The sequence below is a fragment of the Miniopterus natalensis genome, chromosome 17, assembly GCF_054644295.1.
Source record: "Miniopterus natalensis isolate mMinNat1 chromosome 17, mMinNat1.hap1, whole genome shotgun sequence".
In the NCBI taxonomy this organism is placed as follows: Eukaryota; Metazoa; Chordata; class Mammalia; order Chiroptera; family Miniopteridae; genus Miniopterus; species Miniopterus natalensis.
Genome location: NC_142097.1, coordinates 14,461,180 through 14,477,386, shown reverse-complemented (window position 1 = coordinate 14,477,386; position 16,207 = coordinate 14,461,180). Strand labels below are relative to the sequence as shown.

Genomic DNA, 16,207 nt, shown 5'->3' with positions numbered 1-16,207 from the left:
CTGACTGATTTTCACAGAGATCAGATTTACCAAGGTCAGTTTTACATTTTTCATAACTATGGAAATAAGTATTAAAGATTTGAAAAGAATCTGAATCTTAGAATAATCATAGAAATTCAGATTTTAATGATAACATTTTTGACGGTTAAAAAGGAAAAATAAAATTTTTTTATCTGATCAAAGGTAAAAAGTCAAAACTTTTTAAGAAGCTTTAACATTTCCTAAAACTATAGTTCTCAATAAAAGTGACTATGAAAAAAAACACACAACTTTGACCTGTTATTACTTTATTTTTATTGCCCTAAAATAATGATACCATTTTAAACTTATCAGATTGGATGTGAGGAAATAGATACTGCCATAATTTGTGAGAACACAAAACCGTACAACTTTTTTGGAGGGCAACTTGGAGTAAGTACACAAATGTTTAATGTTCTTACTCCATAACCCAGCAATTCCACTTCCAGGAATCTCTTCTACAGAAAAACTTGCACAAATATAAAAAGATATATGGACAAAGTTGTACAGTGCATCATTTATTGTATCAAACAATTAGAAACAACCCAAATCCCCATAAATAGGGGATGGTTTAAATAATCCGTGTTATTTCCACATGATATTTTTTTAAAAAAAGAGGTAGCTTTATATTTATTGACACTGAAAGATATCCAGGATATATTGTTAAGTAAAAGAGCAAATTGCAGAACAGTATGCTCTTTTGTTTTCAGGTGCACAGAAAACATCAGAAAGGAAGCATCGAAACTGTTCATGAGATTCTCTGAGCACTGGGATAGGAGGGGAAGCTGCTCTTTACTTCCTGACTAGGTAATACAAGCATGTGAGGAAAGAATTCAGAACAAGAAGACATCCAGTGAAAAGTAAATCTGGCCCTTCCCTGGTCCCTAGATTCCTCTGGGGAGAAAGGAAATCTCATTTTTATTTCACACATGTCTGTAATGTTAGTCCTATTGATTTTTAATAAAGAACATTTCTTTTTAAAAACCAATCTAGTGAGAAAAGTAAAAAGAATGTTCACTGTAGAAAATTTGCAAATTATACAAAAGTTTAAAAAGAAAGTAAGCCCTGGCAGGTATGGCTCGGTTGGAGCATTGTCCCATGCACCAAAAGGTTGGGTTTGATTCCCAGTCAGGGCACATACCCAGGTTGTGGGTACGATCCCCAGTTGGGGTGCCTTTGGGAGGGAACCGATCGATGTTTCTCTTTCACATTGATGTTTCTCTCTCTCCCCCTCCATCTCTCTAAAATCAATTTTTTTAAGTGTTAAAAAATAAATGAAAAAGAAGATAAAGATCATCTCATCTCCCAGAGAAAAATGCCATTTGATGTCTTTCCCTCGAATCTTTATGCACATACATCCTTTAAGAGAATGTTTGTAAAACAATCACAAAATATACGTAAATGGAAGAATTCTAAACATGTATCCTGAGGCAAAAAGAAATGAAATTTATAAAAAGAAAACTTAGTTTTATACTTAACAGTATAGCATGAACATTCTCTCATATCTCTCATATTGAATATTCTTACACAACATAATTTTTGTGGTTGTTTAGGAACCTATTATTAAAAAAATTTTTTCTTTAACCAATTTTTTTCTCATCAAACATTTAGGTTGTTTCCCATTTCAGACAAATATTTTGCAAATGAAGGAAAGAATAGGCTTGTGCGGCAAATAAAGTCCAGGACAACAGAAAAAAGTCCCTGCAGCCATCTCGTTCCCTTCCTGACCCCATCCCATGGCGTCTCTGCCCAGGTTTTCCAGACCATCCCTGGCACACTGCCAGGGCCCAGAGCCAACTGGCTTCTACCTCGGATGTTTCCCCATGGAAAGGCAGAGGTACTGGTCGGTCTTTCCTGGCCCTGGGACCTTTTCCCAGCACAAAATACAATCTGATGCAGGGGCAGTTCAGATGCCTACCCCCATCTATAGCCTTCCCACTCCCCAAATTTATGGTCCTCAAGGCTCTGGTGGCCCAGAGATGGGTGCAACATTCTCATACTGGGGCTCCTCCTGCCCTTCGTCATCAGCCAGCTTCTGGGGTTCCTGTTCTGGGGGGCCACTGGGGGCCAGCTTCTGGACCCTCCCTGAGCTCTTGATGCCACCCCTCATCCCACTGGCCACTTCCTCTGGCCCAGTTCCTGCAGGCTGCAAGGCCCCAGTGAGCTCCTCATTCGGGGCTGAGCCAGGGCTCTGACTGGCAGAGCCAGACGCCAGCCCAGAGCTGCCCTTTTTCCGACTCAGTGCCCGATGTGGAGTCTTGACGATGGCACTCTTGACCTTGGGCTCTGTCTGGCCCTTCTGGAAGCTACCAAAACGGCGGAGGACAGACCGGACTGGGCCCTCGGATTCCCGGGGTGTCCCTGCCAGCATGTAGATTGTGGTTACGGAGACTGAGCTCTTCTGGACACTGCCTTCAATGGCTTCCACACGCTCAGCCACTGTCCGGCCACCAACTGGGAGCCGGCGGTGGCCAACGGCTGAATCCCTGGGGCTGGGTGCCCCAGGAGGGGCCTTGTCCTTTTCTGATTGCTCAGAGCCTGTGGACTCCTCAGCCTCCTGGTTTTCAGGACCTGGCTGGGCCCCTCGGGAGAGCCGCTTGGGCTTTCGGAGCGGGCTGGACAGCTCCCCTGAGCTCCGGAGACTCTGCGGTGCAAACTTGGTACCTTCGGCAAAGGAGACTGATGGTCTCTTGGCCCGTGCTAGGCTGGAAGTGCGTGGGATGGCGAATGGTGTGGAGGCATCCTCAGGGGGAGCGAAGGGACCTCCAACCAGGCTGGCCTCTGGCGACTCCACCTGGGTCACAGGGACCATGCCTGGCAGAAGAGATAGAAGAACTTGGCCAAAGCTGGGCTGGCCACCCCACCCCATCCCGTTTACCTAGATCACCATCTTCTGGGAGGCCTCAAAAACGGGGCAAGGTAGAGAGCAAGGATGCAAAGAGGCGGAAACTGGGCCTATTCAATGGGCACTACTACTTCTACACCTTTTCTCACCCTCCCTACTTTGACCTAACGCCACCCTCTCACCAAGCTAAAACTCTTCAATGCCACACAGCCATGTCCCTCTCACCTCTGGGCCTTTGTGTACAGTTTTCTCTTCCTGAAACATCCCTTCCCCCTCTCCCTAACTTTCACTTGGCTGACTCCTGATTCCACTAGACTCAACTCCAAAATCACTGAGACATCTTCCCTGACCCCAATCTCCTCTGACATGGCTGGATTATAGCCCCTCCTTGTATGTCCCCCATCAAAGCACATATCACTCTGTCCTATAAGTGTCTGATTACTGCCCACCAGACTAAAAGCTTGGTAAGGACAGAAATTTAGCTTGTTTCTATTTTATATACCACAATAAAAGTTTGTACACTTTATAGAAATAGTACAATACAGGGAATGATTATATCTGTAGGACAAAGGGATCAGAAGGATTCGCAGACACCCAAGCAGGATTTGAAGTAGCCCCAGTGGGCTGTTGGGGGCTACCTTCTTTGGGTGGCACACAGTAGGCAGGACCCTCATCTTCTTCTCCAGACGCGGAATCAGAAGAGAAGGAGTCGTCCGAGGCCCAGCCGGCAGAGGATGGCTCAATGAAGCTGTGGTTGAAGGGGATCTCCGGGTCGTGGTGGGAGACTGGGGGGAGGGCTCCAGGTCAGGTGCAGAGCCTGATGGGACACCTTGTCCCATTCCAGCCCCAACCCTCAGCACCCACCTGTCACCCAGGGAAGCTTGTGGCTGCTGAGGGAACTGCAGAGGAGCACAGAGCTCGGGCTGCTCAGTGCCTCCCAGACCCGGAACTTCACCCTGGACACAGCAGATCCATCTCTCGCTGGCCTGAGGGCGAAGGAGGGTGGTCAGTGTGTGAGACCACTGGTTGGGGCAGAGTGGTAGCAGGACAAAAGGGCCAGGCCCATCCTAGTCCCGAGGTTAGTGTGAGGAAGACAGGGTGACAGAGTGGCTGTGTCTGCTTCAGTGGCTTCCTATTACCACAGAGTAAAGTCCAAACTATTGAGGCTGAGATTTGGGCCTGCCACAGAGGGTAGCATGGCTCTAAAGTCAAATAGACCTGGGGCAGGTACTCTGTTCAAACGTTACCTCTTTCTGGGCCTCAGTTACCTTATCTGTAAAATGGGGACGACTACAATCTATCAGAGTTTTTTTCAGGACCCCACACAGCACCAGGCACCAGGTGGGGTTCCCCAAAATGCAGCTATGTGCTATCATCATCCTAGCTGAGTCCTAGCTCACCTGGTTTTCTGGAAGTGACACCACCTCCAGGAAGTCTGCTGTTGGCCCCACTCCCACACTGAAAGTGACTGCTTCATTCCATACCGTTCCTCTGACAGCCTTTGTACATGTCCTGGTCCTCATGTGAGGGGCTTCTTCCCCACCCCAGGTTCTATGCCCCAGGGGACAGGCTACTGGGTCTGCTCATCTGTGAATGCCCCCCAGCACATAGGATGATGTACTCAAGGATTAGTGTACAAACTGTAAGAGAGCACTAGACAAAGAGTCCAGAAAACAGGGTCCAGGCTTTGTGAGTTCCGGTGACCAGCCAAGTCACCTGATCAGTGACCTCTGTCCTCTGCTAATCCTCCTCCCCCACATTCCCTGCTCCAAATGTCTGTGCTACGGCGAGTCTCCAAAGAGTGAAGAAATGTGAAGTGATTTTGTAAAGAAACAAAACTCTTTGGAAACAACAGTCTCCAGCAGGCCGCAAGACCAAACCCTTCCTCTTCTTTTCTGGGAGAGCCACATTCTCTGCTAAACCACTACTCAGATTTTTATGTCACTCTCCTTTCTGGGGGATGTGAGACCTGCTCTCTTCCACTCCCTGCCCAGAGCTGCCCTGCTGCTTTTGCCTTGCCACCCTCCTCCTCTGGTCCCCTAGGTATACTTCAGCCTTGTGCTGTGGGTTTGAGTTTCACTAGTCTGGTGGCCCTGCTCCTTGGCTTCCACTGAAGGCTTCTGAAGAAGGCAAGCAGCTGACCTGATATTTCCAGGCTACGGCCACTGCCAACTACTCCATTAATTCTGACCTAAGTGTGTGACAAGGCCAGCCCTTCCTCACCCCTAAAAGGAAAGCCAGTGTTCACCTGTCCTTGGGATCCAACCGGGCGGCCCAACAGTAGCAGGCACAGCAGGCAATGCCCAGGAGGAGCAGCAGCAGAGGCACAAGGATGCCAGCAATGAGGGCGGCCTCCTGGCTGTGAGACCCTGAGGAGAGTAAGCAGTGGTCAAATATTCAGGGCCTTCCCGTCTCCCATAAATGTCTCATCTCTAGCTGAGTTGCCTCCTCCCCGGAGTCTTCCATCTATGGGTCTCTCTTCTTAGAGACATAGGCTTTGCTCAGCCTAGAGGCCCCCTCCTCTAGACAGCCACCCTGCTGGTCTGTCCCCTTCTGATGGTCTATGGTCTGTTCCACAAGCCCTTCCCCATAGTTCTCATGCCTGATGTACATCCCAGTGTCCAGTCCTACTTGCTCATTTCCTGGGTGCTAGCCTGGTTTCTCAGGGAACAGGGGTTCTATCACATCTTCAGGGGACCCCCAAAGCACCCATACAGATTTCAGGCATAGGGAATGTCTCTGAAGTGAGCTCAGCCTCCCTGGCAAATGAGCTTCTGGAGCCCATGTAAAGGGCCAATCTTTCCCTGGGTCTGTATCCTGCACCCTCCTTTCCACCTTACCCAGCTGGCAGGCTCCAGAGACAGGGTGACAGGGTCCTTCTGGGCATTCACAGGGAACAGAGCAGTTGCTTCCATGGAAGCCAGATGGGCATGAAGTGTTGCAGCTGTGGGGTGACAAGGAGAGACAGGCTAAAGGTTGGCTGAGGAGGGATGGAGGTGGGCAGGGGATAGATGAAGGTAGATTTCTGGGCATTGCTCCCCACCTCTGCCATTCAGACTTCCCTGGATGATGCCCGGGCAGACTTCTCCTGCCTCTGAGCCACATTCTCAGTGACCCTGGCAGCATCTGGGAGAATCCCTCAGCCCCTAAGCCTATCTTCCAGGGAGACCACCCACAAGCTGTCCTTTGGTCCCCAGCCCCAGGGAGTAACCCTCAGGCAGAGTCCACTTCTCATGAGCCTCATCCCTTACCCAGCCAGCACTAATATGAACTAAGCATGCAGAGGCATCCTCAGACTCTGGAACCAGCCAGGTCCAGCCCTGCCCCTGACTCTCTGGGCTTTGGTCCTCTCCTCTATAAAATGAGGGATCTTCCATTTTATACTAGATTCTATCCCAGATTCTAGCCAGATGGGCATGAAGTGGAAAACCTGACAGTGGAGACACTGACATGAAATACGTTTTACTACCTGAAGATCTTAGAGAAACAAAAGTGGGGTTAGGACCCCTACCCCTAAGTAACTTCCCCTTCTGGGTAGGGAGCCAGGCCTTTTAAATTAAGCATCACTCTGGCCCTCCTTTGGAAGATGCAGACCCCACAACAGGAAGAATGACTTCTCAGTTTTGAGGATGCTGAGTATTGGGAGGTGGAGAAGTTAAGGAAACAGATTGCACAGAGGCCTGACCTAGGCCCCTGCCTCTCTGCCAGGGCCCCAGTCCTCACCTGGGTCCCCAGTAGCCAGCGTTGCAGATACATCCCCCAGTCACAGCATCACAAGCCCCCTGAACACAGGTGGGGCAGGTTGAGCCACAGCCCTCCCCAAAGGTGCCACTTGGGCAGGGGTCTTCACACCTGAGGTGAGGCAAGACTTGGAAAGAGGAACAGGGCAGGCCTGCTCCTCATAAGGGGACCTACCCATCTTCCCCATGCTTCTGGACTCAGGGACCCAACTGTGGGTCCTCAGCAGTGAAGCTCAGGTACAAATAGGGGCTTGAAGCTGGGGCCAAACCCAATAGGCTGGGTGACAGACTAGAGATCCCTGCAGGGAGAAGAAGATAGGAAGCCTGAGTAGCAGGGAGTTGGACGAGAACCCTGCCCAAGGCCTCATCAGCATCCATTTCTCTCCCTTCAGTCTTTGCCAGGTGGCAGGACCCAGGGGGCTGTGTGAGTGTGTGTTTGGGGGAGGGGGCACCTATCCCAGAGGGAGCAACTGGAGTTAGGATTCTGTAGGAAGGTGCACACCACCCTGAGCAGGTTGGCCCCTTACCTGGGCCCCAGCCAGCCAGGTTCACAGCTCTGACAGTGCCCAGTGTCTGGCTGACAGGCCTCCCCAAACCTGCAGTGGGGACACTGCTGCCCACAGCTCTCGCCAAAAGTGCCAGGTGGGCAGGGCTGGTCGCACTGAGTCCCATTCCAGCCTGGCTCACAGGACTCACAGCTGCCTGTGTCCGCAGAACACGGCTTGTTCTTGCAGTGGCCACACCTGGGAAGAGAAGTTCATGGGAAGCTCTTGGGGCAAATGGATGGAGTGCTCACCCAGGCCTCCAGAGGCACTGGAGAGCACCCAGGTCCCAGCTAAATCATTCTGGCAGGTTTGAGACTCAGCTTCCCTATGTTGTACTACAAAGAAGCTGGACAAATGATCTCTACTGACTCTAGTAGGATTCCAGCTCTCTCCTTCTAACCCCCGATTCTGGGACTCATCCTTCCCTGGGTCCCAGGGTCACCAGGAGCTACCAACCCAGCCAGAGCAGCCAAGTTATCACCCCAACCTTTGCCCCCCTTCTGCCCAGTGTCCCTTCCCCCTCCCAACCATGCCATCCCTGAGGTCTGGCAGGGATGGGACTCAGTAGTTTATCTCCTATCTCATAACATGAAAATGAATAAAAATAAAAGCATTTTAATGTCTGTTTTCACCACTATAGTTTCAAGTTTATCTTATCTTTGAAAATTTCCCCCAGTTGTACTGAAATGTCATTGACATGCAGCACTGTATAAGCTGGGGGTGTATAGCATAAGGACTTGACTTGCATATACCACAAAAAGTTTAATTAATATCCATGACCTCATATAGAGACAAAAAAGAAAGAAAATATTTTTTTCCTTGTGATGAGAACTCTTAGGATCTACTCTCTTAGCAATTTTTCCAATCAGGTTTATATTATCTTAGTTTCTCATTGATCTGCAACAGTAACTTTAAGTTTCTCCCTCAGATACTTTATTATCTGGGATCCTATGCTTTGATTAGACTCATTAGTGGGGGAGGAGGGGAGTTCATAAAATCAATTTAGCAGATCCCGACCAGCAGCAGAAAAAAAAAGAGAATGGAAAACATTAGAGTATATACGTATTATATATTCACATAGTATATGTCATATATACGTAGTAAAGATAAATGTGTTGTCTGGTTAAGCTTTTACTTCAGTTATATATGTGTATATATTTATATGGGTGTGTGTGTTAGGGGAGATGTAAAACACATTATTGTGGGTGGAGCTGGTCAAAGTTTGAAAGTCACTGAGTCTTGCCCCGCCGGGCGTGGCTCAGCGGTTGAGCATCGACCTGGGATCCAGGCGCTCGGGGTTCGATTCCCCGTCAGGGCACATGCCCGGGTTGTGGGTTCGATCAGTGACTCTCTCATCATTGATGTTTCTATCCCTCTCTCCCTCTCCTGTCCTCTCTCTGAAATCAATAAAGACATATTAAAAAAGAAACAACACTTTTTTAAAAAAAGTCACTGAGTCTCAAAGGGACCATGCAATCATTTTGTCACGTGATTCATTCATCTGTTTCTAAGTGTGGCTTGCTATACTGGTCTTTTTTGTTGTTTAGCAGCAATCGGGTGAAGGAGGTGTGGGGGGCTGGACCTCGGGGCATCGAGGGTCTTCCACCCACGGGTTCATCCCCTCCTTGTAGATGTTCACGGAGAGCACGGTGCAACTCCCTCCCGGAGCCCGCACCTCCCGTCCTTCGCAAGTCCCTCGGCCTCTCCCCCTCCCATCCCTTCTCCCGCACTGCACGCCGCGCCCCTCGGCCGCCCCCCACGGCCTCACCTGCGGCTGCACTGCACCCCGTAGAGGCCGGCGGGGCAGGGCAGCTCGCAGCGCGCGCCGCGGAAGCCGGGCGGGCAGGCGCACTGGCCCGAGGCGGCGCCGCAGCGGCCCCGCACGCACTCGCAGCGCTGCCCGCACTGGGGGCCCCACCAGCCCGGCCGGCAGGCGCAGCGCCCCGTCTCCTGCGCGCACGGCGAGCCGTGGCAGTTGCAGTGGAAGCTGCAGCGATGGCCCCACCAGCCCTCTTCGCACAGGCATTTGCCCGTGGCTTGCTCACAGCGCTTCGCCACCGAGTTGCACTGGCATCGGTGGTCGCACTTGGCCGACCACCACCCCGGCTTGCAGTGGCACGCGCCGGTCTTCGGGTCGCAGCGCCCGTGAGGGCTGCAAGCGCACTCGAACTCACAGCGGCGGCCCCAGCGGTCGGCTTGGCAGTGGCACAGGCCAGTGTCTGGCTCGCACTGGCCATGGGGGTGGCAGGCGCAGCTCTCACGGCAGTCGGGGCCCCAGTACTGGTCTGGGCAGCCTGCGGGGAACGAAGGGAGGGGGTGGGGAGAGACAGAAGGGGGTTAGCGGGCTCAGGCCCCACCCGGACGCAGGCTCTGGACCCCCTTCCACAACGAAGAGGGGTGCCAGGCCCGTCCTCCAAGGGCCAGGAACAGACCCTTGGAACATCTGGCATCATATCCTCCGGGGGCAAAGCTCACTTCCTGCCCCAGACTCTGAACTACAAAACCCCTTAGCAGTGACCCAGCCTCCCACTTCACATTCCAGAACACACAAAGATCCTGACTGGGAAAGGGGCTTGCCCAGAGTCACAGAGAAGTGTGTGTGCGTGTGTGTGTGTGGGGGGGGGGGGAGGTTCAATCATGCCCCCTCCTCCTTTGGGTTTCTCCACCGGGCTGGAGATGAGCTGGGCCTAGCAGGCCTGGGTGCTGCCCATCAGGGTCACAGGGGAAGCCGCGTTTTCTCCGCGTCTCCTCTCAACCTTGATTCCTGATGGCTGCCCTCTGGCCATCCTGCCCACCAACCCTTTTCCCATGCCCTTCTTTTCTGCCAGAGAGGGCAGACAGCTTGGCCAGGGCCCTCCTGCTAACCTCTACACATATGCTGTATAGGTGTAAGTGGGGGAGACTGAGAATGCATCCATTTTGCAATTAACAGGAATCGCCAGCATCTATTCTGAGTTGAAAAGGAAGGTTAAGGGCGCAGAACTGAAACTGTGTGTAGGGTTTTGTGGATAGGGGCAAAAACCAAATGACTCAGGGCATCTGCCAGGAGTGTCACTTCCTGTGTCTGGGCCTCAATTTCCTCCGTGAGGATTGGAGAGGTTCTGGCCCTCCTGTTCTACGATGACAGTCCTACCTGCTTTGCCTCCCTGCTCTTAGTTCTGCCCAGCAACTTCATCCCCCAGGCAAGACTCAGGACTCACGGGAGTTGCATTGGGCCCCGAAGAATCCAGGTTTGCATCGACAGAAGCCTGGTTTCACGCATACTTCATCTTCCCGGCAGGCATCGGGCCCCTCACAAATGGCTGAAAAACACCCACCCAGGTCAGAAGGACTGGGGCTTGACCAGGGGACACTATGCTTACTCACTGGCTCCTGGTCCCCTGACCCCTCAGAGCTGCTCCCTCAGGGCTGTGTCACAGGATGGACCCTAGCACCGGGGCTCAGGAGGGGAAATAGGCCCCCCAGGAGGGTAGGAAGGTCACTGGGCTATGCCCTCCCTTCTCTGGGGTGGGGGTTGGTCTTGGCTACTCACGAATGGTGCATTCTTGATCTTTCTGCCTCCAGCCTGGGCAGCACTGGAGCTCAGTAGAGGGGCTGTGGGGCAGAGAGGGATCAGCCGGGGGGGCAGACTGGTTTCAAAAGTGGATCACTGTTTCTGGCTGAGATATGGGAGGCCTGGCCAAGAGTCACAGCCCCACTGATCCCAACCCCTTCGCTCTTCTTCCCCAGCCTTCCCACCATCTGTCCTGACTATCCACCACCCTTCAGGCTGTCCCCAAGCCTCCCTCCCTTCAGCATCATGATCTCTTCCCTCACCGTCCCCCCCCCTCTGCCCCATACATCAGTACCAGTTCAGCCACACACACACTCCCCCCCCAAACTCCCACAAGATCCACCTGTTGGCCATGCAGACATGCTGCCCGTTAGGGTCCAGCTCAGATCCCTGGGTCCTCTGAGTCCAGAGCAGTAGCAGTGGGAGCAGCAGCCTCAGCACCATGGCGGCCAGTGCAGTGAGAGGGTTTGAGTTAGCCTGGCCCTCACAGCTCCCAACCCCCTCCATTTCCTCCCAAGGCTTTTCCTGAGGAAACCAGGCCGGAGGGGCGGGCTGCCATGAGGCACCTCCCTGAGAGGGTGGGCAGGCCAGTGCTGGGAAGACGGTGATACCAGAGAAATGAAAGGGAAACGGGGGCCAAACACGAGTGCTGAGTAGGAGCTTAAGGGGCTGGTTTCAGTCTGGAGGGGACAGGAAAATGAAGCTGTAAGTCCCGGAGGTATTGGGAACAGTCGAGGGGGTGGGGTGAGAGGGGAGCCACACTTTTCCATTAGGTCATACTTCCCAGTGATGCCCAAGCTGGGAGAAGCCTCCCCACCCAGTGATGACCAAGGAAACACTGAGGCAACCTCAGCCTGCCTCCCTGACCGAGCAGGGCAGAGCAGGGCGAGAAGAGGGGCAGACCACTGACAGACAGACGTGGAACAGTTTCTGCATCATGGGCAGTTACTTTATTACATTAGCTTAGGCAATCTGCACAAATCTCTAGGAGGTAGATAGTCAGTTCTCCATTTCATGGATGGGAAAACTGAGACTCAGAGAGGAAGCACTTGTATCTGACCCCGGAGGCTTAGCTCAGACATATAGGGAAGGAAGGTAGGTTGAACTTCCTGTCATGCCCAGGCTCAGGCCAAGATTGGGAAAGAGCCTGGGAGGGCTGAGAAGGAGGGAGCTCTGTCCTCATTTGAGGTCACACGTCCTCCCACAGTCAGACTTCAGGGCACCTGAGACCCCCAGACAAAGATGTTCATTGAGAGCAAAGCAGGGCAGGTCAGGAGCTGCTGTGGGATTGCTCTGGGGCCTTTTCTTCTCCCCCTAGCTTGTTGGGAGCCGTGCTGCTGGTCTTGGCTTCGGGGGCCTCTGCTTCATCCCGGTAACACAGGCCAAAGCTGGGGGGAGATCCAAGAGGTACTTTGAGCCTGGATGCTAGAGAGATCAAGGATATGGGCTGAAGACAGGGGGTGGTGGGAAAAGGGGATAATATTAGGAAGAAAGGGCAGCATGAGGTAGTGGGGAGGCGAAAGGGCCAGGGTCAGAGAAGCAGGAGGGGCGGGGCACACTTAGAGCTCAGGGTAGCAGGGTGAGTGTCAGGGGAGTAGGAGCAGGGATGCTGAGAAGAATCAAGGTGGGGCCCCTTCACCCCCACCTGTTTTGCCCTTCCTCTCCCCACAACATACAAACTCTGTATTCTGGACTCAGGGGGTGTAGGGTAGTCTCCCTTATCACTGGAGAGCAGGAGCCATGAGCCATCCTCATCGTCACTGAGGCAGAAGAGAGAGGAAAGAGGTGTCATTTATCAAGGCCATGAGGGACAATGGGAATGCAGCTATGGTCAGCCTTCTGTGCAGCCCCCAGAAGCAGGCAGGGGAGGACAGAGCAACAGCAGGACCCTTAAGGCTGGAGAGGAGACACTGGGGAGATGAAGGACATCTTGAGACTTTCACTTTATAGCCCGATGGATACCAGGCCCCTGACAAGGCTACAGCTACAGTCTTTTTGTTTTTTGGACTTTTTGCTTACAAATGACCGATGTATTGTAAAAGGATATAACTCAGGAATAACCAGATGGAAGAAAAGCATAGGGCAAGGCATGGGGAAAGGGCGCAGGGTTCCCATGCCCTCTTCGGACCCGCCATGAGTCCCACATCTCCACGTGCTCACCAGCCCAGAAGCTCTTTGAACCCAGACCTTTTGGCTTTCTATGGAGGTCTCTACAGCTCCAGTCTTACCCCTCTGAGAGCAAACAGATACAGCCAGGGCAGGGAACCATAGAATGAATGTGGAGAAAGAGCATTAGCAGGATTCTTCAGCAGGATGCACAGGGAGCATGGCAAGTGGGAGCAGTGATCCAGAGAGAAGGGTGGCAGGCTTAGGACAGCAGGCTCAGGGGGTGACCACACAAGATCAGCAGATTCAAGGGGTGACCAAGGCAGAACGGCAAGTTCGGCAGAGCAGGCCAGATAGTAGGCTCAGGGGGTGACCAGGCCAGAGTGGCAGACTCTGCTGGGCAGGCTGTAAAATAGGCTTAGGGGATAACCAGGCCAGGTTAGCAGATCCAAGAGTTATTAGACTAGAGTGGTAGGTTTAAGGGGTGACTAGGCTGGGGTAAGAGGTTCAGTCTGAGACAAAAGACTCAAAAGATGACCAGGCCTTGGCCAGTGTTTCTCAGTGGTTAGAGTCGCAGGTCTGATTCCTGGTCAAGGTATCAAACCTGGGTTTCAGGTTTCATCCCGCGCGCGCGCGCACACACACACACACACACACACACACACACACCCCCTCCCTCCTGTCCAGGTCTGGGAGTGTGTGGAAGGCAACTGATTGATGTATCTCTCTCACATCGATGTTTCTCGCTCTCCCTCTCCCCCTCCCTCCCTTCTTTCCACTCTCTAAAAATCAATGGACAAAAATATCTCAGGTGAGGATTAACAAACAACAAAAAAGTTGACCAGGCTGAGCCAGCAAGCTAAATGGAGTGAGGTCAGCACACTTAGGAGGTGGCTAGAGCTGGGTTAGAGCATGACCAGGCTGGGTCGTGAGGCTCAGCAGAACAAGGGAGGGAGGGCCGTGAGGCTCAGCAGAACAAGGGAGGGAGGGCCAGCTCAGTGAGAGTGTAGGCAGGGACTTGCCTGCTCTCTGCTTCCTCTGGGGTCCCTAACATCTTGGCCTTGATCTTCTTCCGCTGCTTCCTGACAGCCACCTTCATGGCTTCCAGCAAAAGCCCAGGTACCCTGTGGTCTGCGAGCAGCTCCCTACAAAGGAGGGGAAAAGGAAGGGGAAAAGTGATGGGGATGCCAACAGTAAGTCTCACACCAAAGTACCCTTTTTTGAAACACTCTGCCTTACCAACACCCTTGGAACCTTAGCTTAGGTGTCATCCCTCCTAGGAATACTTCCTTGACTGCTGCTGTGGCTGCTGTGAGCCTTTGTACTGCCCCCTCCCTCATTTGCATGAAGTTCCAGGAGGACAGGGACTGTGTGATTCATGTCCTCCCTGTGCCCAGCACAGTGCCTGGCACACATCATTGTTTATGTGCTAGAGACTGACGCAGGTGACCTGAGGCCTAGGAACAGGTGTGACTGGAGCCCTTCAGCTTCCCAGCTCCTGCCCAGCGCCCTCACCGCTGGAAGTAGGCCAACTCCTCCTTTAGCAGGAACACGTTGGCTTTGAGCTCATTCCGCTCCTGAAGGATCTGCTGAAGCTCCTCTCGACTGAAGCCGCACTGCTCCACATTGGAGGGACGCTGTGGGGGGCAGGCTTGGTCAGAGGGTGCCTTGGTTGGCACTCCTCTGCCTCTGGGTCGGCACAGGAATGCTAGAGGGAGTGACTGGCAGGGAGACTTGGGAGGCAGTGCGGTGCAACAACATGACAGACCAGTGCTCTAGATAAGTGGGACAGAGGCCGGCTGGGGGGAGGCATTTGTGTGCCACCTTCCAACTTCCCACTGGACCTGCTACTCAGCACTGCAAACCTTCCCCAAGTGCTCCCCCAGTGCCAGACATTGGTGTGTACTGGGAAAGGTCCTTAACCTCAGCGGGCACTCACGGGGTCCTCAGGGGTCCTTGGGACTCCTGCTCCGGTGGTCGCCCGCTCGGGCTCCTGCCTCTGCTCGCACCCAGGACCCTCGGCCTGGTTCCGTGCCCGCTCCTGAGCCAGCTCCATGGCCCCTTCATGCCCCAGCTCCCACTTGCTCTCGCGGTCCCGTGCTGCTCGCAGCTGGGTTTGCACCGCGGCCAGCTTGTGCCGTAACTCCGCATTCACCAGCAGGAGGCGCTGCAGCTGCTCCTGCAACTGGGGGCGGAGCAAACAGTAGGGCGGTGGGTGGGACGCCGAGAGAGCCCCGCCCCACGTCGTCGCCTCTCCGCGCCCTCACCGCCTCAGTCTCCTGGCTGCGCTGCAGCAGGTCGCGGTTGTGTGCTCGGAGCTCGTCCCGCTGTCGGTCGGTCACCTCCTTGAGCTGCCGCAGCAGAGTGCGCTCCTCTGAGGAAGGGATGATTTTAGTGGCGGCCCGTAGGAGGTAGTCCCTGAGCCCGCCCGACTCCAACACCCCCACCCCCGGCCTGGCCCGCACTCACCCTGCGGCCCGCAGCGCAGCTCTCTGCGGAGGTTCTCATTCTCTGCCCGCAGCCGCTGCAGCTCCAGTTCAGCCTGCTGCGCCGACACCTGCAGCTGGGGAGTCGGGGCTCAGGGTTAGGCCCCCGCCGACCCCTCGCGGTGGCAAAGGGAGGGGCAGTGACTCACCGAGTCGGGGGCGGGCCCCACCGCAGCCTTTTCCAGGAGCTCCAGCGCCCGCACCACAAGAGGCACGAGCCCCGCTGCCGCCTCCGGCCCAAAGCGGCGTGCCAGCTCCTTCAGCTCAGTGCCCAGGGCCCCCGCTAGATGGTACACGAGCTCTGCGGCCGTCTCCACCCCCGGAGCCACTCGAGGTGCCCAGCCATGCTCCCCAGGCGCCGCCCTCGTGGGTTCCATATCCCCTGAAGGCCAAGGGCTGCGACAGTCACCGCCCCCCAACCCTAACTGGGGCAGGAAATAGTCAAACAGTTTCCGCCCACGAAGCGGTTTAGGGCAGTAGAGGGTGGGGTAGAAGCGAGAGGGGAGGAGCGATTAAGGAAAACAGATAAGGAAAATTAAGGAAAACAGCGTGGGGGAAGGAGACGGTGCTCTGGGCAGCCTGGGCCCTGTCCTGTTCAAGTCCCCAAGGTCACAGGAAGCAGGACAGCCAACCTCCAGCAACGTGTCCAAGAGCTCAGGCTCAGGGCTGTAAGTGGTCACTTTGGTCAAGCCCTCCCCAGTGCCCAATCCAGGCTCCACCCCTATGTCTGGAGTCATGAGGCCACACTTGGCTGCCAAACACAGAGGGCAAGAGGTGAGAAGTAGGAGGGCAGTCACTGGCCTCAGCCAGAGACAACTAATTGTCCAGGCATGTGCCTGTTTCCCTGACCAGGAGTGACATAAAGCTTACAGGGCTAGGCTGGCACCACAGCTGCAGAGAACAAGCATAAGCTT

At 53.8% G+C, this 16,207-nt stretch overlaps 2 protein-coding genes across 2 annotated transcripts; both read right to left on the bottom strand.

Moving 5' to 3' along the window:
• Nucleotides 1–277: 277 nt before the first annotated feature.
• On the bottom strand, nucleotides 278–11,290 carry SCARF1 (scavenger receptor class F member 1). Its single transcript, XM_087826552.1, has 11 exons — nucleotides 11,045–11,290; nucleotides 10,681–10,742; nucleotides 10,349–10,450; nucleotides 8,917–9,442; nucleotides 7,131–7,346; nucleotides 6,587–6,715; nucleotides 5,704–5,807; nucleotides 5,112–5,232; nucleotides 3,728–3,849; nucleotides 3,502–3,648; nucleotides 278–2,832 (listed from the first exon to the last, which is right to left on the bottom strand). Exons 1-11 carry the CDS (start codon nucleotides 11,206–11,208, stop codon nucleotides 1,976–1,978), a joined length of 2,550 nt encoding a protein of 849 aa, XP_087682678.1. The 5' UTR covers nucleotides 11,209–11,290; the 3' UTR covers nucleotides 278–1,975.
• Nucleotides 11,291–11,888: 598 nt separating this feature from the next.
• RILP (Rab interacting lysosomal protein) lies at nucleotides 11,889–15,670 on the bottom strand. Its single transcript, XM_087826551.1, has 8 exons — nucleotides 15,443–15,670; nucleotides 15,277–15,370; nucleotides 15,075–15,181; nucleotides 14,747–14,992; nucleotides 14,323–14,444; nucleotides 13,830–13,952; nucleotides 12,378–12,461; nucleotides 11,889–12,089 (listed from the first exon to the last, which is right to left on the bottom strand). Exons 1-8 carry the CDS (start codon nucleotides 15,668–15,670, stop codon nucleotides 11,972–11,974), a joined length of 1,122 nt encoding a protein of 373 aa, XP_087682677.1. The 3' UTR covers nucleotides 11,889–11,971.
• Between the last annotated feature and the right edge of the window lie 537 nt (nucleotides 15,671–16,207).